Source organism: Harpegnathos saltator, unplaced genomic scaffold, assembly GCF_003227715.2.
Source record: "Harpegnathos saltator strain DR-91 unplaced genomic scaffold, Hsal_v8.6 scaffold420, whole genome shotgun sequence".
Lineage (NCBI taxonomy): Eukaryota > Metazoa > Arthropoda > Insecta > Hymenoptera > Formicidae > Harpegnathos > Harpegnathos saltator.
The window spans coordinates 23,860-48,583 of NW_020230229.1; the positions used below are offsets into that span (position 1 = coordinate 23,860).

At 34.0% G+C, this 24,724-nt stretch overlaps 1 protein-coding gene across 2 annotated transcripts; it reads right to left on the bottom strand.

Moving 5' to 3' along the window:
* Positions 1–1,779: 1,779 nt before the first annotated feature.
* On the bottom strand, positions 1,780–23,661 carry wgn (Tumor necrosis factor receptor superfamily member wengen). 2 transcript variants are annotated; one of them, XM_025301451.1, is made up of 5 exons: positions 23,258–23,661; positions 13,701–14,156; positions 12,822–13,008; positions 3,700–3,828; positions 1,780–2,122 (listed from the first exon to the last, which is right to left on the bottom strand). In XM_025301451.1, exons 2-5 carry the CDS (start codon positions 14,151–14,153, stop codon positions 2,070–2,072), a joined length of 822 nt encoding a protein of 273 aa, XP_025157236.1. In that variant the 5' UTR covers positions 14,154–14,156; positions 23,258–23,661; the 3' UTR covers positions 1,780–2,069. The 2 variants fall into 2 exon arrangements, with proteins under 2 accessions (XP_025157236.1, XP_011135207.2); XM_011136905.3 differs by lacking the exon at positions 1,780–2,122 and adding an exon at positions 3,493–3,576.
* Positions 23,662–24,724: the final 1,063 nt, after the last annotated feature.

A 24,724-nucleotide genomic window follows, 5' to 3' on the forward strand; every position in this document is an offset into this window, starting at 1 on the left:
AGGATTAAAGTTGGCAAGTAACACCATGTGTTCCTAATGACACATGTTAAATAAATCTCAGAGCCCGTTGGTAGCGAGAATAATAAAAAAATATAAGACATAAGTTCAATTAATCTCGAATTAAGAGAAAGTAGAAAACGATAGCGATACAATTTTAGAGACGATAATGGAAAAGAGTAAAGGAGATCCGTGTTGATAGTCGATATAAATTATGAAATATTGCATGCACAGACGCGCTTTTCCCTTTAATACGAGTATGTGCAAGGAGCTCCCTTATGCGGAATAAGGCGGAACGTGATATTACGTATAATGCAAATACGTAGCAGAAATAAACGCGCGGAAGAACAATGCGCTGACAATGAATAAAACTTCGACAACGAGCAGTGCAGTGTATATGTATGTCAATGAGGCCTCGTATGCGCGTGGGCAGACGCATATGCCGCACACTTTTCGCGCCCTTTATAGAGTGTACAAAAAGTACTCGAACGGTGGAATATCTCGAAAACTAAGTATTTTAGAAAAAAATGTTTTAGACAAAGTTTATATGGTTTCAAGGGGGACATAAAACAACTATAACATTTTGTTTATAGATGGTATCACTTTTGAGATATTCACTTATTACTTTTCTTAAACAGAAACTTCAATTTTATATTATATCATCTGTTTCTACCAATTAATTTTACCAAATTTTGTCTGAAACATTTTTTTATTTCTTCAATATTTTTTGAGATATTTAAGGAAAATTTAATAATTTTTGTAATATTTAACTTATAATATCTCGCTAACTATTTGTCGGAAAAAAAATAGTACTAAACTTTTTTACTCTACTTAGTCTCAAGAATATATTGTTATACAATAGTGCTCTAACTTTTGTTAACTTATCAACCTTTGGAAATTTCAAAATCATTAAATTAACAAAATCATGTATTACTTCATAAAAGTATATTTAAAACTTGTTCATTATATTAAATCTGTTCGTTATACTTGCACTTTTTCTGAATTATTTTGTATTCTTTTTAGATTCTTGAGGTGAATTTCACTCAAAAAGTACAATGGCAGCTGAATTACTTAAATTTGAGTGATTTTTTATTCATATGGAGTAAATTTTTCGCTCTGAAATTCTCGTGGAATAAATATTTTCACTGGAAATTGAGAAATGAAACTGACATATTCTTTCTTTATATATTCACTTTAATCGATTGAAATATTCACTCTTACGGGTGCGAGTAGTATTATTTTCGGTACCCACCTGAGTGATAATTTTCACTCGCTCTAAGTGAAAAAATTTTATTATAAAAAATTCTGAAAGTAATCTTTTTGTTTTCTTTTTTATCTAATGTTGAATATGTATATACTTTATTGCAGATTTAAATATAGACAATACAAGAATTAATGCAGCTATAAGAAATAGATCTGTTTATATTCCTCGACTGGCCGCGTGCAGTCCTTTAGTCATAATTTAATCGTAATTTAATTAAATTATAATTTTACATTATGACGATTTTAAATTCGTTGAATGAATCTTCGCCTCGTGATACTACCACACAACATGACAAAAAATTACTTCTGGTCAGTGGAACGGTATTTCACGACCAACCCGTATGTACACACACAAAGGCTCATTCAAGCATAGTATAAGAAAGAGACAAACAGACAGACAGACAGAGAGAAAGAGGGAGGAGGAAGGGAGAGAGAGGGAGGGAGAGGGAGGGAGGAAGGGAGAGAGGGAGAGGGGGCGAGGGAGATAGGGGATAGGATGGATAGGAGAGATAGAGAAGGAAGAGGGGTTTGGTGGAAGGGGGAGAAGAAAGAGAGAGAGAGTCGAGCAAATTTATATTGTTTGCTCCCATGTTCCCCGCATATCCGCGTTCTCTTCATTGCTTGTCTGCCCCTCTTGCTTTCGGCGCACAAAATGATCATAAACGTGCACGCAACTATATCTTACTGTGGCTGAGCACAATGAAAGTGGGATTGTTAAAAGCGACGCATAGTACATATCAACACAGGTTGAATCCTACACCCCAATTTCAGCGCGTTCTTTGTGTCGCAACGTGCTACAATTGATAAGTCTACTGATACTGACGCAATACATTGTACCGATTTTGAAAGTAAAAGTGTTTTTCTGAAAAAGTTACAAGTTATTTAAGACATATATAACATTATATTTTAAAAATATTTAAATTATTTAAGATATATATATAAAACTACAATATTTTAATTATATAAGGTGTCCCACTTTAACTTTCACATTAAAAAATTTCGGAAACTATGAAAGATATTAAAAAAAGCTAAAACACGTTTTCCTAAAACATGATTTCGAAGAAGAAAGAGAATGGCATTATCAATTTTTTACTTGGAGGGCATTTTCAAGGTCCGTTAAGGGTCAACTTAATTTTTTAAAATAGAAAGCCCAATTTTTTTATTATATCTTCTTTTTTTACCAAATAATTTTAACAACTTTTGTGAGAAACATTTCTTTATTTGCCTAATATTTTTTAAAATATTTAAGGAAAACTTGGTAACTTTTTCAACATTTAACTTACGATATCTCGCTAACTATTCGTCGAAAAAAAAATAGTATTAGACCTTTTTATTTTATTCACTATCAAAATACATTACTATAATAGTGCCATAACTTTTGTTAATTTAATAATTTTGAAATTTCCAAAGGTCGATAAGTTAACAAAAGTTAGGGCACTATTATAGTAATATATTCTTGATAATAAATAAAGTAAAAAAGTCTAATACTATTTTTTCTTTCGACGAATAGTTAGCGAGATATCGTAAGTTAAATATTGAAAAAATTACCAACTTTTCCTTAAATATTTCAAAAAATGTTAGGCAAATAAAGAAATATTTCACACAAAAGTTGTTAAAATTAATTGGTAGAAAAAGAAGATATAATAAAAAATTGGGTTTTCTATTTTAAAAATTTAAGTTGGTCTTCAACTGACCTTGAAAATGCCCTACAAATAAAAAACTGATAATGCCATTCTCTTTCCCTTTCGAAATCATTGGAAACGTGTTTTAGCTTTTTTTATCTTTCATAGTTTTTGAGATTTTTTAATGCGAAAGTTAAAATGAGACACCCTATATATAGTATAGATACTACGTACTATACGTATAGAGATAATATTACAATTCTCTTTATATAAAATCTTTTTTTAATTTTTCCATGTTTTCTAGTAATGCAGGAATAAACTGTTAGTAAAATTTATTTTGCTAAGGAACGTGGTGAATATTACATTGTAGTAGGCTTGAATTCTTAAAATATAAATAACAGACGTGAAAGAATAATAAATTAAGTCTCAGAATGTCGATACATTCTTCGGTTACAAAATTCAATCTTAATTATCTCTTACTACAAAATTTTTCTTGTTTATAAGATATAAATTATAAAAAAATGTTTAATCAGTATATCTGTTATGTATAAAATAGGTATATTATGTAAATATAAAATATAAAAAACAACATTTGCATTAATTAGAATGTCTCAGTTTCAAAAGCAGACATCGAAAATAACCAAGGACCAATAGTTTCACCATCGAATACTCTCGCAAATATTTGATCTTTATCCTAGACATACATCAAACACTTTAGAAGGTTGATGACCAATAATCTGACATGTAGAGTCAAGTGATCATCGAGAATTTATGACCATATGAGTGGAGCATCTTAAAATTCTGACAAAAAACTTACCTAAAAGTTTCTCGAGATATTGACATCTAGTCTCGGGATCACCTGGATTCATCGGAGCTCCTGAGACCAGTTCGGCTAACTCTGCTTTCACCATCAAATTTAACCTGGCCGAGATTTCTTCGAGACCCGCTAAAAGCAACAATCACTGTCAATTCATAAGACAGCCAGGAAATGCGTGTCGCGATATGCGGCAATCGCGAATTCCTCGAACAATTCGGGGAAAATCCTATGAGAGCCTTTGCAGAGAGAAAAAGTTATTTGAACAATTATAATTTAAAATATGAGTTTCTTTGATGATCGAATTTTTACGTCATTCTTTTACATTATTTATCAGACGCAATTCTCTTTAACTCTTTGAGCTCCGATATCTTATTTTTTTTTATTTTAGAAATTTAAAATTATTTTAATAAAGGAAGATGAGATTAGGTAAATAATGTTTCAAATATATGACGTAAAAAGTGATTTTAATAGGAACATATTAGAAATAAGGTTGAAAGAGCTTCATTAAACTACGTAAGGAGATCGACAAAATTTTCAGAGATACCATACGCCGCATTCAAGGATACATCGAGACTTAACGGGTTAAAACCAATGACATATAATCTCCTTCCGCCTCGTTCGAAGAAGCTTCATCCGAAGACCTCAAGAACATTCGATGACGTTAAGAACATATCGGAAACGTTCGTGGAATGCGACTCAGTTTTCTCCGGGGGTTCCATGATAAACGGACAATTTCCCTAATGGTTCTCGGTCCAAGCGGTATCCTCCATAAAGTCCTCACTTCCTCTCTAACGTCCACCGACCGTTGCTGCTAATCAGAAGCAGCGGGTGGGCCGACCATCAGCCACAATCGAACGGTATCGATTACACACGCATGCTGAATATTCATTTCACGGTTGCCAATCATGCTTGTTTTATGTATAGTCATGTAAGTGCAATAGCGCTTTTCCTTTCGGACGAGACACATGAAAACGCTTCAATAATCGGTTGTACGGCGATAATATTGGGTTGGCAAATAAGTTCGTTCGGTTTTTTAGTTAGTCGGTAGAATAAAACACCATTTTTTGATACACAAGATAAATTTTAATCAATTATATATTGGCCATCTTTATCGATGACCTCTAGCCATCTTTCCACCAACTTTATTATACTGCGTTCGTAAAACGTCTGGGGCTTATCGGCGAAAAACCAATCCAGGTGATTTTTAACGGCCTCTTCATCCTTGAAGGTTTTCCCGTTCATAGAGTTCTGCAGCGACCGGAATAAATGATAATCGGAAGGGGCAAGATCCGATGAATACGGAGGATGAGGCAAAACATTTCAGCCAAGCTGAAGCAATTTGTTCCGAGTGGTCAATGACGTATGAGGTCTGGCGTTGTTGTGGTGGAAGACAACACCCTTGCGATTTGCCAATTCTGGACGTTTTGTGCGGATTGCTTGGCTCAATTTTGTCAATTGCGAACAGTATACAGTTGAATCAATCGTTTTGCCTGACGGTAATAGTTCGTAATAGATAACATCCTTGAAATCTCACCATACGGAGAGCATTATTTTCTTCGGATGCAATCGCGCCTTCGAGGTTGTTTGCGGTGGCTCGCTGCTGTGCCCCCATGATCTTTTACGCGTTACATTATCGTAGACGACCTATTTTTCGTCACCCGTCACGTTCGTTTAAAAAATGGGTCGTTTTCTTGGCGTTTCCGTAGCGAATTGCAGATGGATATGCGTGTGGTCAAGTTAGCCTCGGTTAATTGATGCGGCACCCAAACTTTAAGCCGAGAAACGTATTCCAGCTGGCACAAATGCTTTTCTACGCTTGTATGGGATATATTCAATGTCGTAGCAATCTCTCGTACCGATTGGGATGGATTTACTTCGATTATAGCCTTAATGTCATTTGAATTAATCTCGGTCGGGCGACCGGAGCGGGGCGCATCATTGACGTCGAAATTGGCATACCACTTTTATCATACGCGTTCTGTTAAGGCATCATCTCCATACACACGGTATATCTTTTTATGAGCATCCGCAGCTCGTTTGCCTTTTTTAAAATAGAGCAAAATGTGACGATAATGCACGTTATTTATTTCCATGTTTACAGCTACGCAGGACACACAATACAATAAAATGTTAGCCAAACCAACCACAGCACAACATAAACAGTAATACATAATCTTTCAAATGTGTATTCGATTTGCACAATAGCGCTGAGAAAAGAAAAACGAATCCGCATGAAACTTACACTGAAATAAAAACCGAACGAACTTATTTGCCAACCCAATACGATGATACGTACTACAAAATTGCGTATATGAGCGAGGTGGAAATAAGAAGAATAGAAAATACAGCTCTCTTCTTTTAATATTATACGAGATAATAAATTTCTCGAACATGTGCGTACATACTACATATAATTGGTATTAATTAACAATATACATAATTCGCGAAAGAGATAAATATTAATGAGGCTCCGTTGCAATAAAATTAAACGGATTTTGCGTGCAACACGCTCGAGGTAGCCGGTGTTATTTTTATATAAAGAAGCGCCTCTTGAAATACGAAACGAGAGATAACAACGATAGCTTGTCGGATGCTCGTCCCGTGAAATTTCAATTTTTATCGCGACAGTAGTACACAATAATTCTTCGCAACTATCCTTTCTCACGCTTAGGTTCTAAGTGTAATGAGACTGACGATAGAAATATGAAAAGCGAGATAATGCGAATGTTTTGTCGCGTATAATTTACTGGCGAATAGTTTTCGCATGTCATCATTGTTGCGTGGATTACATTTCACTGAATGTGTAGATTTAAACGGTGATATACCGTCGCCGGACGAGAGTCTTCATTCATATAGCGCCCATTAATGAAACATGATTGAATCGGTTCTCACAGACATATACATGCAATACGTCGCAGCGTTGAAAAAGATAGGGAGGCAGAGAGAGAGAGAGAGAGAGAGAGAGAGAGGGGGAAAGAGAGAAAAAGGCAAGAGGAAGGGTTTCTACAAAGAATTCTGCGTACTGCTCATTATGCAAATACAACTAGTAACGTCGTACACACGTACAACGTACCGCTGGTTCTATGGAGTGTTACGCGATTACGATTCACTGCTTATAAAAGTAGCACTCGCGCCGTTGTGTATATGAATTATATACCGTATAGGAATTTTTCGAAATTTTTCTAGAAGCAGCTCCTCCGGTACAGAAATTTCTCAAGATTTGCTCAAATACTACATTTTTTATATCAATCCCTAAATTTATCCTTAATTTAAAAATTGAAATTTTTTTTCGTAGGTCCTTAATTTAAAAATTAAAAAATAATTTAAATTTAATTAAAAAAGTAATGCAGTACGGTACCAACTGGAAATCTTATTCTTATTCTACATCATATCATGTATAAGTTTTCTTTGTCTAGAATCAAAATAGAAATATATTTGGGTTAAATATTAGAGTTTTTCTTTTCTTAGCGGAAATTGGTGTAATTTTATGGAAAAATTGTGGAATTATAGAAATTACGAAAAAACATGGAAAATTAGAAAAAAAGTTTAATTAAAATTGTATTGAAAAAGTATTAATCATAGCTAATATATTTTTATGGAATCAAACAGAAACTACTATTATTATATTAATTATTGAATTCTTTAAAAAGTAAAAAATGAAGAAAATTTAAAAAATAAAATACTTTGTATATTTATTTTCTAAATACTTATAATTATGAAATATATAAAGTTTTTCATATATTTCGTTAAATTCTAATATAAAATAGAAACTAAAGATTTTTGGAGATATATTTGGAAAATCAAATGAAATCTGTGTAGACTTCCACTTGAAATTATTTATGTATATGTTTGAAGCATTATTCTTTCAACTTGATTTTTCGCAGATTTCCTAGAATTCATAATTCTCTTAAGTAATCGATTTAAATCCCAATTAGATTTCACGAAATAGTTTATGTGGAGTATGTGACATCCATAAAAAAAAGAAGACAAAAGATGCTTGAGATTATATATATTCTCGAAGAATTTTAACTTGTATATATGAGATTTCTAGAAATTATGAAAAATCGGGTTCATATATCAAGATATATAACACGAGAGGTCAAAGGAAATTCGCGGAGGTCGGATGTTACTTATCTTCACGGGATAATTAATATGACAGTTTAATGCCTATTTAGCGAACAAATGTAACGAACACGGAACGAAGTGCGCGACGTTGATGGCGCGGACGACGTACGCATCGCGTTCAACGCAGGAGACGTCACATCCGGGCGCGGTAGGTCGATCCAAGGTGAAGAGTGGCCGTGATCAGCCCTCTAATGAAGAAAATCCTGTTGCGCATTTTAAGGGACTCTGCCTCGTTCTCCTCTCTCTCTCTCTCTCTCTCTCTCTCTCTCTCTCTCTCTCTCTTCCTCCCCTTCTAGATCGTTTTATTTGTCCTTCTCTTTACCTTTTCTCCCTTTACGTCTTCCTCTCTATTCCTTGTTAGCTTGCGTGTGTACTACACACACGCAACGATATTCTTCCGCTACATCTCGAACGCGGCTTCCTTTGCCTCATGAGATATGAATCCTCTTTGAGGAGTATTGCGGATGCATAGTGATCGTTCATCGTACGAATGGCAATGGAAAAGTCGCCATGATTATTCCGATTACGTGAATTACGTGACGCGATACCGATGAACGATTGGGAGTGATTACAAAGTGGAGCCGTCAGAGACGTCAGCCAGAAGTATGTGTAATAAAAGTTACTCACAAAAATTTCGCTCCCTCACCTCGAAGATTCTCGAAAGTGTCCGAATTTATTATACTTTTCAAGAGCAGCATTCAGGCTGCTTACTTTCGAAATAATTTAATAAGAATGTTTTATCTATAGATCTATAGATATTGAATCAATATTAAAAGAAAAAAGAAAGAAAAAAGCGCCAGTATGTACGTTAAATAATGCACGAATCAGAATATAATTAATCCAATATTTAAATAAATATATTAATATTTATACTAAATTATATTTTAGTTTATACTATTTACTGGTTTACCTTTCAACATTAATCATTTTTTGTTCCTTTAGCTCTTCAAACTTCAATGTATATTTTTAAAGATATGTCGTATATCTCTAAAAATAAAAGTAATTAAATTGATTTGGTCTATGTCATGTAATGGCACATTGCAGCTGCATTAATGATAGTTTACTTATTTTAAAAGAAAAAATTGATTTCGTATAAATTTTCTAATTTCTCATAAAATTGTATTTTTGTTGCTAAAACCACTTTTCTAATTAAACTTCAAAATCATTTGAATTTACATACACACACACACACACACACACGCACGCACGCACGCACGCACGCACGCACCCACGCACGCACGCACGCACGCATGCATGCACGCACGCAAGCACATGCACACGCCCACGCACACAAGTGACCTAAAATGAAATGTGACAACTCAAAAACTCTAAAAATATTTGTCGTATCAGAAAGTTGTTCATGAGAAAGTTTTATATATTCGAGGGATCTTTCTGACAATGTAAACAAAAATTTACTGCTGTTCTTTAAAGAGATAGCTTTCAGAGGAATAGCTTTATAATGTCAAAGGAAACTGCATATAAAATGTTATACAGGGTGTATAAAAAATATCAGGGCAGCAAAATATCTCGAAAATTAAGCATTTTAGAAAAAAGATGTTTCAAACAAAAGTTGTATGGTTTCAAGGAGGACATAACACAACTATATCATTTTGTTTACAGATGGCGTCATTCTCAAGATATTCATTGATTATTATTTTTCTTAAATCTCAATTTTTTACTATATCATCTTTTCCTATTAAGTAATTTGGATAACTTTTGTTTGAAACATTTCTTTTTTGCTCAATATTTTTTTAAATATTTAAGGAAAACTTAATAATTTTTACAATATTTAACTTACGATATCTCGTTAAATATTTGTCAGAAGAAAAAATAATACTAGCTTTTTTACTTTATTAGGTCTCAAGAATATATTGTTACAATAGTGCCCCAGCTTTTATTAACTTATTGATTTTTGAAAATTTCAGAATCATCAAATTAACACATACACACACACATATACACACATATATACAGGGTATACCAAAAGTCTGCAAACGGTTGAATATTTCATAAACTATGCATTTTAGAAATAAATGTTCCAGACAAAATTTATTTAGTTCGAGGAGGAACATAAGATGGTGTCATTGAATTGACCTTGAGTGAATGTTCCAAGGTCATACGGAGTTCAACTTTGTTTTTTAAATGGGACTCCCTATTTTTCATTGCATATTCTTGTAGCTCATCTCGAGAGCTTCCCGAAACACTACAAATAAGTTATGTTTTATTAAGTATTTTCCGAGTTATGGGGCTTGAAAGTTACAATACCGCCGACGTTAGCCAAAGTGTACCGCGTGGAAGTTGCACGATCGGATTTACACCCCTTGTGTATGTGTGTGTGTGTGTGTGTCACAGTAGAGATAAGAACCCCACAGTTCGTCACTCCCGTAGTATTTAACCTCTAATTTAATTTAATTTAAGTGAATCCAAACCCTCTCTGCTGTATGTGTGCGTATGTGTGTGCATGCGTGCGTGCGTGTGTGTGTGTGTGTGTGTAGGGGTGTGTGGTTTAGTTGAGTAAGTGTTCAAATTGACCTCCGTCTTCTGTTTGACAATGGTCTAGCCGTAAATAAAAATTATTTAAAACATTTCGTCTCATCTCTGCCGAGATAAGATCGACTTGGTGTATTATACTAGGTGCGCAACTAAGTTTCCGGGTTTTTTGATCCATGAAAAATGGAAAATTTCAAGAGAAATACAAAAAATGGTTTATTCAAAGTATCGTCCCTCGCTAGCTACACATTTTTTCCATCTCTCTGGCAATACATGAATACAGCGAAGATAAAATGACGCGTCTTTGGACCGAAACCATTCATCCAACCAATTTTGCACTTCTTCGAAATTGGCCAAGTGTTGCCCAGCCAAGCCATGCGCCATCGACCGGAACAAGTGATAATCGGAAGGGGCCAGGTCTGGCGAATACGGTGGGTGCGGTAGCAGATCCCATTTCAGCGTTTTGATGGTGTCCTAGACGATGGAAGTGCGATGGCACGGAGCGTTGTCGTGCTGCAATATCACTCGTTCGTGTCTCGTGTCCCATTCTGGCCGTTTTTCGAGCAATGCATAGTTCAAATTGATCAGTTGTTGTCGGTAGCGATGCCCATTGACAGTTTCGCCCGGTTTCAGCAGCTCATAGTACACGATTCCTTTCTGGTCCCACCAAACGCAGAGCATTGTCTTCTTTCCGAAGCGATTTGGCCGTGCCGTCGATGTTGATGCTTCGCCAGGTGAAAGCCACGACTTTTTGCATTTGGGATTCTCGAAATATATCCACTTCTCATCATCAGTAACAATTCGATGCAGGAAACTCTTTCTTTCATAACGCAAAAGCAAAATTTCGGAAGTAGCTCTTCGATTTTCCATCTGTCTCTCAGTCAACTCATGCGGCACCCATTTTCCTTCCTTTTGAATTTTTCCCATGGCATATAAACGTTTGGAAATACCTTGGCGAGTTATGTTTAATGCCTCCGCAAGTTGATCTTGTATTTGCGTATCATCTTCATCCAACAACGCTTGCAGATCGGCGTCCTCAATTGTTTTTGATTTTCCGGAGCGCTCCTTGTCCTCAGTGTCGAAATCGCCACTTCTGAAGCGTTTAAACCAATCTTCACAGGTAGTTTTCGATGGTGTATGTTCGCCGTAGGCCTTCTCAAGCAAACGACGTGCTTCAGCTGCACTTTTTTTCAAGTTAAAGCAGAAAAGCAAAGCTTCCCGCAAATGTTGTTTATTTGGCACAAAACTCGACATCTTCGTTATTAAAAAAAATATTTTTGCGTTGCGATATGTGTTGGTATTACGACAGGTTATTGTTAACAGATGCCCAAGCTATAAAAAAACACAACTTCAGATATGTATGTTCAGATATGTATGACTACATGTGTCGTTAGCGCCATCCATGTGTGAAACCCGGAAACTTAGTTGCGCACCTAGTACGTTCCCTAAGTCCGCGAGGTTGACAGGTTTTGTTTACATTCTTTTGTATTGTATTATACATTCTTTTTAACACGTTCGCGACAATCAATAAATCCATTGGTTCACTCTAAAAGACGCACAATTTATTTTTTAATATATTGCTTCTTTGCATTTGTTTTATAACAAACAAAATTACGACAAACCATGTTGCTAGTACATAGATACATTTCTTATTTTTTAATATATTGCTTCTTTGCGTTTGTTTTATAACAAACAAAATTACGACAAACCATGTTGCTAGTACATAGATACATTTCTCATGTAGCCGTACTTATGATATATAGAGTCCCTGATATACACAGAGTTTTCAGAAGCAGTGCAATGTTTCATAGTGTGTGACCGCACCGGTGGACACGCACGTCTATTAATATAAACCAGTGTGACCCACCAGTGGGTCACGATGTCGCGAACGTGTTAAGATATCTCCAAAAAAAAATAATCGACAGAAGAAAGATCTGGTGATCTAGCAGGCCACTCTATTTGACCACGTTCCTATCCATCGATTTGGAAAAATATTATCCAAATGTTGTCGTACTGCTACTGCATAATATGGGCCTGTATCATCTTGTTGGAACCAAATATTTTCTATGTTCCCGTCAAACATATTTTCAAAAGCGGGTATGACTTCATTTTGCAATAGCTCCTGATAGATCACCGTGTTCAAATTCCCATTAATGAAGAATGGTCCGACAATACCACCGCAAAAAGCCGCCCAAATGTTAAGTTTTTGGGAATACTGCGTGCGGATATCACGCATCCAATGAGGATTTTCATCACTCCAATATCGGTAATTATGCCGATTTATTGCTCCATTCAATTTAAAAGAAGCTTCGTCGGAAAAAATTATGTGATCGAAAAAGTTATTATTATCATCATATCGACACATTATTTCGTCGCAGAGTTCATTTTTTCGGTCAAAATCATCTTGCGATAGTTCCATTTGCGATTCAAAACCATTATTATTATTATTACATTTGTATTGAAAGAACTGTCGTCGGCCTTTGATTGAAAATTACGTCTTAACGTACCTGGTTCAAAATTTTTTTTCATACGCCTCCATTGTCTCGCATAGACAAGAGCCGAGCATCCTGCTACCAAGAAAAATACTATACAGGTGCACACTGCAAGAACCAGGGCGCCAGTCTGCCAGTCCCACGGGAGATTGTCCACGCTAGTTGATTTTCTTCTCTCCCGAGGATCGTGTGCTGCCTGTGGCTATTACAATCAACGTTATCTTTATTAAAATTATTTTAACAAAGTTGTTACGTCAGTTGAAATATTAGTTTCGCAAACATCTAAAATCAATTTCGACGACGTGACTCACAGCATAACAAACAGAGCGAAAGTGGTACTAGCTTTCACCGAGTTGAAACGGCACATTGATTTTTTCTATCTTCATCAATCAAAGAGACATAAATTCTTTTGTCGTTTAACAGTTGAATTATCAATTAACAGCGTCCCTGACGATTTGATTCGCAAAGGATTGATCTTTTGATTCTCGGTTTCTTTATTTTTGGAATTTACTTCTATTTTAATAGAAAGATATTAGGTAAATATAGTATTTCAAAAATTTTATTTGAAAAATGGTGTCAGCACAACGACGCAAAAATTAAAAAATTTTATAGTAAAATTCACCATAAAATTCATCATAAACATATGGATATAATCGATAAAAAAATAAAAAATATTGTCTTTCGAAATAAATATACTATCACTAGATAATTCCAAGATGTTCTATTAACAACACATAAATCAATCAAAATATATTTTTTAATTTTAGAGATGTTATATGCTATATATCTTCAAAGATACTCCAAAACTTAAAGGGTTAAACTAAAAATTGACGTTGACATCTGTGTTATATTGGTCGATATATCTCCGTATTAATACAATTTTACTTTAATTACCTTCGACTGCTGCGAAGCAGAGACTGGCTCTTCGTCGTCCAGGACACCGTTGTCCTCTCGACTAAGGCCAACAGGATCACTGACTTCTTCGTGAGATTGCTTCTGCAACTTCTCCGTCGGTTCGGACAACCGCCAGAGTACCTTCGAGGTAACGGTCTCAAGGTGACGTTGCCCAGCCTCTGGCCTTTTCCTGGTCGACAAGAAGGACCAATCAAGCTCCAGAGCCGACAGCGGACCGCAGATCGCGTCGTTGTGTAACACGCATGGACTTAGCGTGAACTCGGGCGTACATCGGGTGCAAGGCCAGCAGGAGGCGCGATCCGTGGACCAAAATTCCAAGCCGGGTTTGCAGATCGGATACTGCGTGCTGGATGTCGCGCCGGCAGACTCATACAGACCGACGAATACCGACACCAGGGTCAACAGCAACCCCCGACAGGATTCCCTCGGCATCACCTATAAGTGTCATCATATCTGTTGGATTTAAGTTCTTACATTTGTTAGTAGTAATACACTTTATACCATTAATACACTTCTATTTTAATTTGTTAATACAGAGATATACTTTTCACAAGACTGTCGTTTTCGATATATTTAAAATAAATACTTAGTATCTAGAAGGAAAGTTTGCAAGGGCTGACCAAAAGTTTATTCTGATTACATTCATTGTCAGGATTATTTGGCGCAGAGCTTAAGCATATATCGTAACTCACGAAACGGCGATTATGTTGCTTAAATGATTAATTAGAAAAGGATAAAATTGTATTTGTATATGTATATATTTCCGCATTGAGAATTGACAAAATCTTCGCGACGATCCGTAGATCGAAGTGAAAATCCCTCAGCCTCGCAATCACCACAAAGACAAATCCTCCTCACAGTTTTAGACTCGGTATTGTGGAGAGGCGATGTCGATCGCGCTCGATCGCCGTAATTCGAGCGTATAAAGCCGCTCTTTAAGCCGTAAAAGCGCTCAGACCGTTTCCACTTCCGGCTCGTTTGCGATGTAATTACATCCGCAGTTGAATCGCGATCCATCTACGTCATAGCTCGCAGCTGTCTGTAGGCCTTCGTTTCCGCGCACAAGTGATGAACAAGCGCACGTGTCTGTGTGTTCGCGTTCTTGCGTTCTCGAGCACAAATATGCGGAAAACTTTTACTGTCTACGGATTTTATATAATCCATAGGGGAAAGGGGGTTGAAACATTTATATAAAGTGAGGCACGTGAAGTGTGACAGACGAATGTCGCTAAAATTCGATGACAGAAAAATTTTATCAGACGAAAATAGTTCGATTTAACCAAAAAGGATTCTACAAGTCAAAGTTGAAGTGTTTCAAGAATTATACCTTTCAGATATATTTATTTTTCTTTATATAAATGCGATGGTTGAATTTATCCTGATATGCGCTTCAATTGTCTCTATTTTAACATATGTAGCTTTACTTAATGAAAAAACTTCACGACCTTGAAATATCCTCGATGCATTCGTATAGAGAAAAATGGAAGTTGTGAACCTTTAAATTTACCCAATGAAGTTTCTCTTTTATCATCGATATTTTGAAAAATATTCACCTGTCATGATTTATTCGTATGTATCCTTATCCCGTTATATGGTATACCGCGCGTTACGAACACATTACGTGTTCACGTCTTTGTGCTGTTGTCCAGATTATTTCTGTTATGGAGAATGAGACAAGGAACACACGGATACATGGCGTGTAATGCATCATATATACGAATAAAAAGGGTCCCCGTAGTTTCTCTCTTCGCCTATTTCAAATTGCCTGTGCAACCGCGGTCGCTTGCACGCGCGAACGCGTGTCATATTTCTCGAGGGTGCACAACTCACGTACGCAATCGCGCGCGATCAGAATGCAACACCTCGATCCGTTCACTCGTGGGACTCGCCGTTGCAAATGCAATCTTCCTCTGAGCTCTTCTCTCCGTGATTAGGATGCCAATTAAACACCTCAAAAACTATTACGGACATGGCATTGTCGCACTATGAAACAACAATTCCGCTTCACTCATATGTGCACAGAATAACACTGAAAAGAATAGAAACTAGAAAAAAATATTGAAAAGCCAAATACAATAGCGCTCAACTATATTTTGACACAATTTTTTAGAATTATTTGAATAAATTAACCATATTTTATTTCTCTAAGATACCTCTATAATATAGTATCTTTCTTTTCTCAAGATTTCGACTAACTGAAATATTTGTGTACAAATATAGGATCATGAAATTTTTCAGAATGTCGCAATTAAAAATTATTTTGACCCTGTGATTAAGTATAATTAAAGTATATTATATTCTGTACAAAGCAGTGATTCTGGTTTAGTTTATATACGTACCTTATAATAAAATGTGCCTTATAACCGAAACAAAAAGAATATTTGACTAATTTCAAAAAAGCTATGATAAATACAAAAAACAAGGACGTAATCAATCAAGTATTGCAAAAGAATTCAACGTCACGCGTTGTCATGATAAATAGTTAATGTATGGTATCGCAAATATAAAACAAAAGTTAAACGTCGTTTGAAGGAATTTGGACATGGTCGGTGTCCTAGTAATAAACCACAGATTAGTGCGAAGAGTAAGAAAGCTAGACTACAGTTTACAATACCAATACTGGATATCTAAAGAGTAGTCTAAAATTTTGCGATGAAAGCAAATTTAATTTGATGTCCTCAGATGGTATATATACAATATATTCGTCGTCTGGTGAACAGAAGAAACGGTGTCCACTACCAAGTCCCAACAGTTAAACATGGAGGAAGTAGTGTGATGATGTGGGGATGTTTTTCACTGAAAGGCGTTGGTCTTTTGGTCCGCATAAAAGATATTATGAATCTAGATATTCTCTGTATAAAGATATTTTGGAAAAACACATAATACCTCACGGAAGAAAGAACATGCCTCTTGGGTGGACATTTTGATAGGACAACGATCCGAAATATACATCCAAGGATTTCACGACATTTTTGGCCAATAAGAAAATATATTTATTTGAGTAGCCACGTCAGAGTCCTGATTTAAATCCGATAGAACATTTGTGGGAGGAATTAAATCGTCATGTGAGACAGCGAAACTATACAAACAAGGACAGTTTCTTCGACGTTTTGAAAGAAGAATAGAAAAGAATTTCACAATCACGTATTATTGCATTAATTGAATTAATGCCGAAACAATATGCGGTTGTATTTTCAGCAAATAAATATGCAATGAAATATTAGTTTCGATAAAACATAAATTTTGCTAAATAATGGTTTTTTGTTACACAACTTTTATGTCAAAATATTTATGAACTCATGATTTTCCCATTATACTTATATTTTACATATAATAAAAAATGTTAGATTTATATTGTTATAATATAGAGTATGTATTGTTTAAGATATGTTAATAAAGCATTAATATTATTTTGTTTACATATAATTTTTGTTTTCAAATAAATAATTTGTCAAATTATTTTTGAGCGCTACTGTATGTGCGTGTAGATTGTCTGTTATAAACTTTTTGAGTTATGGTGTATCCTCAAGGATATAGCATGTAATATTTTTAGAAATAAAAATATCTTGATTGATATTTGTAATCTACGTTATTCAATAGAGCCCTTTTGGAGCTAATTAGTTATAATTTACTTGTTTTGAAGAAAAACGATTCAATTTTTATTAATTCTTTTTCTAATTTTTCGTGATAAAATTTTTTATTTATTTCTATTGAAACCACTTTTCAAATCAAATTTTTGAAACACTACTTATACTTATCTGATGTCCCTCTATTAAAATAAAAATGAATTTCCAAAATAAAAAATCAGAATTCAAAGGGTTAAGAAATTCTATTATATATATACATACATATATATATATATACTAATATATATATACTAATATATATATATTAATATAATGTCTAATATATATATACAAAATAATTTATCACACAAAATTATTTTATATATAGTTCCATATAAAATATGTTCGTTATCGACTCATACCGACGCAATTTTCAGTTTGGCATTTAATAAAAAAGTAGAATAAAAATAGACATGTAAAAAAAATAAACGGCGAATTGGAAATAATAGGGACCACAAAAAATATTTTTTTAGTTGACAAAATATGTTCATGATTAATCACTTATTAAATGATACTCTCGTCATTTTTATCGCAGTCGACAAATGGCTTAACATGGCCACATGTGTGCTTCTAATAATAGTAACTAAAAAACCGCCCTGACGCCGAGGAATAAGGGCCTAAACCGGTTTACATTCCACCGCGACGCGTCTTGCAGGTTCAGACGTGATGTTCTATATAGGAAACATCTCGATTCAATTAAATTCATTCAAAATCAAAGTAGTACAGTATACCTTGCGCATTTCGACATTTCTGCATTTCACAACACCAATGATAATTCGAAAAATCATTTGAATCGATTACAACTTGTGTAAGAAATATAAAAACACGAAATAATATTTAAAGAATAAAGAATAATATATTAGGATGTTATATAATTAGTTTGATATTGCGAATATTTCAACCAGTTTCTACATAGAAAGAATATTATAGCCTTTTTCATATAAATTCTTCTCAGGTTTTATCACTTTTAGCAGCGCAAGAACTAACAGTAGAGTTTATCTAAGGAGAGAATAACAAATTTTTTAACAGTAGATTTCAATTGAAAAAATGTAAACACTATATGGAACGGAACATACAATATGTAATGGAAGGATAATCAATTAAAGTAAAATGTCTCTATGTTTTTCGATTACGAAATTCTATAGCAATTTTTTCCATATAATTCTCTCCATGTGTACCCTTTCCCAGAAATATTTGTCTTGCCTCTTTGTTTCTCCGTTTATAATTACTATAATTGCGAAATTAATAAAGTTTCAACAGCTATATACCATGAAAATTACGAATTTATCTGCGGAAAAGAGGAAGCGCACGATAGTGTTTTATAGACAATGTCTGCCGAAGCGAAAGAATGTCGGAGCTTGATACGGCCGCACGTGTTCGTTTAATGATGTTAATAAGACGGCTCTTTCCCTCCCCGGAATGCATGCAAACAATTTTAAGTGATGATTCGAATTACGTCCTGTCGAATGTCCATGCACAGCAACGCGTATATATATATATATACACACACACACACACACACACATATTTTAGATAAAACAACAATATCAAATGAATACCGTGAGATTTTAAATATCTTAGAATAAAATTTGCCTTCAAAAGTAGAATGACAATCGAGTTACTAGAGATGTGCGAATAAAGAATTTTTATGTCGAATCGAATCGAATCGAATGAAATCGAATCAAATCATTAAAAAATTTAACATGACTATTAAACATGCAAACAATGATGGAAAATTTTAATATGAAAGGAAATATTGTAATATCACCTTAAAATAAAATATATATTTAAATGATTAAAGTAATTTATAATTAAGTTATTAATTATAAGTTAAGTTGATTACAAGTTAAGGGTTCAAACATACAGGCCCAGATAACCCGTTTTGTAGCTGATGCACGCAAACGATAATGTATTTGATTCCTATTCGAATTATTCGGATTCCAATCATAGGGATTCGGATTCGAATCGAATCGAATCTAATATAATTTGATTCGATTCGATTCGAATTCGAATAGTTCGCACATCTCTATGAGGTACTCAAATTTAAATACTTTCTCATTCATATAGAGTAAATTCTCTATTTCGATGATTAAATTAATATTTTCACTGGTAATTATAAAACGAATTTATATAATGTAATTTACCATTATATAGAAACAAACGAATCACTTTAATCGATCGAAACATTCACTTATATGAAGTAAAAATCAATCCTAAACTCACTTTAACGATTTACTTTAACGATTCCGAGTGACAATATTTTCATCATCATTCCGAGTGAAATTTTATTACAAAATGTATAAGAAAAAGTTCTCTGTTATTATATTAGAATGTTCCAACAATTTCTTAATAAATAATTATCGTATTCTTAGAGACGATTGTGTTACAGTATTAACGTGATGATATACAGGATAGACATCCTGTACATATGTACATATGAAGAAACTATAATAGCGAGTTACAATTAAGTAGATTGGCTACAGTGTCGCGACAGTGTCGCGACACAACAGTGATCGTCACGACGAGCGAATAGATTTTCCAAGAGAAATTGTCTCTTTCGTTAATCAATAATAATCAAAAAAACCCAAAGAAAATAGCGGTGAATGCGACGTAGATTGATCGTTAATAACTTCATTTTCACACCACGTATGTATAGAGATTATATATCTTTTTTCTTCGTATAAAATTCTCAATTTTATTATGTTTTATAGCAGTACTAATATTGACTATCAATAGAGTTTGTCTCGTTAAGTAGCGTAATATAGATATATTGCTAAGGAGAATATAGTAAATATTTTAATATGAATATGTAATAAACTTCAGTTCTTCCCTCTATAAAAGATAAATAGCACACATAAAACAGAAAGATGATAAATCAAAGCGGAATGTCGGTATGTTCTTCAGTTACAAAATTTTACAATAATTTTTACCACAGTATTCTCTTCGCCGTATATACCGGGCGGACGAAGATCTTTCGGTCGACGTACGGCACGATCGTAGTGTCGGATTTATCTTCAATCTCCATTGGCGACGGAGGCACGATTCGAAGGCGCTTTCAAGGAACTTGACGTGACTCTTGATACGAACGTGGCTAACACAACGCGGGAAACCTAAATACTTCGTGGACACGTTCGCCAACGACAAAAGGTCGTTATATAGTCATGTCGAAGTATGCACCAGAGATCGTTGTTAAGTCCCGTTTACCGTGATGATAAACGAAATAAAGATCTATTTTTCTCAATCTTATTAAAGAATTTGTCATTAAACACGTTAAACGCAATGTCATTTATAAATGGATAATATTCGAATTTTCGCAAGAATCTACGCGGAAAATAAAATGCTATTGTATTAACAGCATCGGTGTAATTGTAATAAATCTTATTAATTTAACAGCAATAATAATCAAATAAAATGTCATTCTCTTGTTTTGATAATCGATGTTTTTGAATCAACAGCACGATCATGTTGGTGGGACATATAATTGAATCAATGTATTTTTTTTTAATTCAATTAGATTTTATTTTCAGTGTACTCAAATCGTCATGTAGGTAGCGTTTTTTATTTGTTTAATCAAGAATACTTTAATTAAATATCTAGAAGAATATCAAACAGACAAAACAAAAGAATTGTCAACATTAACGTCAAGAATTTGGACTTGATGAACCTCAGACGTGAATTTAGCATAGCAACCAATGTGTTAAGGATAAAAATTGACTTAAGCGTGCCACTGAATCAAGAAAAATCAGGTGAAGTATTAACGTAAAAAAAAGTATTGATTTTTTTTAGTGTAAGATGGTCAAATATGTTATACTTTAAAAATACAAATTACTTGTACATATGTGACTATCGAAACCAATAAAAACGCTTATAAAAGAAAAAGATTGTCTTTTTAAAAGTCGATCTCACAGACATCTTATAATTTAATTTAAATTAAATTATAAGAAAACAATAATATTTAACAGCAAGGGGAGAAGAAAAATGTTTGGAATGAAATAATTTTCTGGTAAAATATGAATAATACAGGCCGAAGTTATCAAAATTTAGTCTAAATTATCAAGATTTTTGGTTAACTTGAACAAAATACTAGTATTTTTAATCGGAATTTCTGAATTATTTATATTTCACCAAAATTGGTTTATTCAACCAAACATTTCTTTTTTCATGAGTGGCACGTGTATTATCAAACATTATAAGCATAATTATCCTTCCATAATTTAATTTATATTCGTATTAATATCTAATGATCAGCTCCTATAGGCTATATAGGCTATATATCTCTCTTTCTTTGTTTTTATACAAGTCAGTCTATTTAGAAATTCTAAAAATGTTTCATTATCAGTAGGCAACTTTGACAACTGAGCGTACAGATTGAGTCCTGAAAGAGTTAAAGTTAAACGTTTTTATGTAGAAGAATCACCGTTATATATAATAGAGTTTTAAGAAATAGGTAAACCATAAAAAGGATAAACGCGAGGATGAGGCACAGTCGCGTTCCCTCTGCTTTTCTACAGGCAGCGGCGTCAATACCGACGTGCCAGCCACTACAGTTTATTTGCAGACGAGATCTTCAATAAACATCGAAAAAATAGCTCCACTTTAGAGCGCATGAATTTCGACCACGTGTTTTATACACCACACCAAATTGTGTCTGAGCTCTATCGAAAACTTGAACGGATACACGATGATAATAGCTACTCACGTTGCAAGGACATTCCGAGAAATTGTACGTCATATATCACGATTTTTCGTAACGAGGAAAACAACCAGCACAATACGCTCACACATATGTATCGAATGTTGATTCTTGTTTATCTACATGCAATATGTAAAACAAGTTTAGCAATAATACACGTTACCATTGTTACACCTGTTTGTGTTCATAATCAACATTCCACGCGATCTCAAATCGCGGATGTCGCTCAATAACGTCGTTCGATTTGCATGCGAAGGGTTATTAAAAGCTACAAAACGTTTTACGTATGATTATTTCACAAAAAGAATAATATATATAGCTTATGTAACTAAACTATAATTCGAATTTTACCATGCTTTCTAGCAACAAAGAAATGGATCGTCGGTACAGTTTATTTTACTAAAGAACACACATAATGCAAATTTTTTAATAGTAAACTTCAATTTATAAAATATAAGTAATGCATATAAAATAAAAAGATAATAAATTAAAGCAGAATGTCGATATATTCTTCAGCTGCAAAATTCTATAGAAATTTTTATAATTATTATACACTTTTCTTATATTTTGAACGATATCGCATTAGAAAACGATATTTTGCACTCAATTCGAAAGGCATTTGTTGTACGACAACTGGTTACATCCATTTTTAGCGTGATATTGAACGAAAAATTAACGAATTTCTCGATAATGCGGTATTATTCCAACTTCTTTTTATAAACCTGTGAGATCTGTTTTTTATTTTAGAATTTTAGTGCTATTTTAACAGAAGGATATAAAATAGGTGTAAATAACATTCCAAAAGTTTGACTTGAAAAGTGGTTTCAGCAGGAATAAATTAAAAATTTTATTATAAAGAATTTTTTAAAATTAATAAAAATTCAATTATTTTTATAAATAAGTAAATTACGACTACAAGTAAAGATAATTTCAAAAGTGCTCCATTAAATGATATAGATAAATAGTTTAATGAAAATATTTTTATTTTTAGAGATATATGTAATATCCTTAGGTATACATCGATTCAAAGGATATCTCAGCTTTCGAAAGTAGAAAATCAACCTCGGCCGCGATAAACATATCACTCCCGGAGTGATTTTAGCGTCTTAATCGCGACACAAGCGCTGCCGTTACTTGGTTGCACGGATCGTCAAGGATCATCGGATTGGCATCGACGTGCGCGCGAATAGATTGTGCAAAGGATTGCGTGTACTCACGTTGCCTTCGATAAAGTCGAGTCTGTCATGATGTAATCCGAGGCGACGCAGCCGACGAGGAAGAGGAAGCGGATACAGTATAGCCCCGGCTAATAACTTTTCGCAGATCGTTACTATGTTGCACAGCACATGAATGACTTGTTGAAGCACTGAACTTATACAATTGGCGGCAAGGGTTTCGTGAGTTTCGTCAGAAGGTAAACGAAAATAAAAAAAAGAGAGAAAAACGCGCAGAGTTTTGTGGCGTCATTGTGTTGTCGTTTATTGCCTGAAGAGAAAAATACAACGACGACAATGAGACACTACCTTATGTACAGTTTCGTTGCAGATTGTCTTCGATATAGACACACCTATAAAACATGTGCACCATCGCGCGGTCGCGACGCGACTAGTCCGCCGAGTTATACTGATTTCCGCCCACGATCTAATCGCGAGTCGGACGAGCGGCAGCAGGGAGCGAGGGAGTGGTTTGTTCGTGTGTACAGAGAAAGAGAGAGAGAAAGAAAGAAAGAGAGAGAGAGAGAGAGAGAGAGAGGGAGAGAGAGAGAGAGAGAGAGAGAGAGAGAGAGAGAGAGAGAGAGAGAGAGAGAGAGAGGATGGATGCACGAAGAGAGAAGAGATGTGTACAGAGAGAAAAAGAAAAAGAAAGAAAGGATATCGAGATGCAAGGACATTCCCGTCTAGGTCCATCATCTCTTCCTCTAGGATTTATGTGATTTATCAGATAACTGAAGAAACTTGGACAATATTAATAAAAAGATACATATACACAAGAGTTCGTACACGTATATTTTATAATTGTTTTATATATCCTTAGTAAATTATACACATAGTTAATGTAAAAAACTATATATAAACTGCACATAGAAAATATTCTAGTAAAAAAATAAATAACAATACATAAACATACATACAATAAATAAATTGAATGTAATTAAATAACAAATTAAATTAATTATTAAATTAAGTATAATTAAAAAATATTAACTAAAAATATAACTAACACGACTCTAAAATAATTTTGTATTTGATTAAATCGACAAACTCTATCAGCATTTTTTCATCCTGCACTACTAAAAATCATAATTAAAAAATGAAAAAAAATTTATATTAAAAAGGATTATGATATTCTGTCTGTGTAAATATTTCTCTCATAAATATTGTTCTCATATAAACATATCTATAAGAATAGTATAAGAATAGTATAAGATGCTTACAAAAATTCGTCGAATTGCAAATAAATGGAAATTATTGCAAGTTGACAGTTTTGTTTTTTTTATTTTATTTTACAAAGTTTTATAAGTTTAAAAAGGTTGACCTTGACCTGACCTTGGCAACGCCACTCAAGGTCAAATTGATAAGTATCAATAAATACATCGTTTTGAGCCTTATAACTTTATAACTTTTGTCTGAAACACTTCTGTAAAACTTATATCTTTCGAGATTTTTAAGAGTTTCCATTTTTTT

Coding starts and splice junctions, on each gene's coding strand:
- wgn (XM_025301451.1), bottom strand. CDS start 14,153: ATGCCGAGGGAATCCTGTCGGGGGTTGCTGTTGACCCTGGTGTCGGTA. Junction 13,009..13,700: donor CTGCTTCGCAGCAGTCGAAG/GTAATTAAAGTA, acceptor TGATTGTAATAG/CCACAGGCAGCACACGATCC. Junction 3,829..12,821: donor GAAAAAAAATTTTGAACCAG/GTACGTTAAGAC, acceptor TGTTGCTTTTAG/CGGGTCTCGAAGAAATCTCG.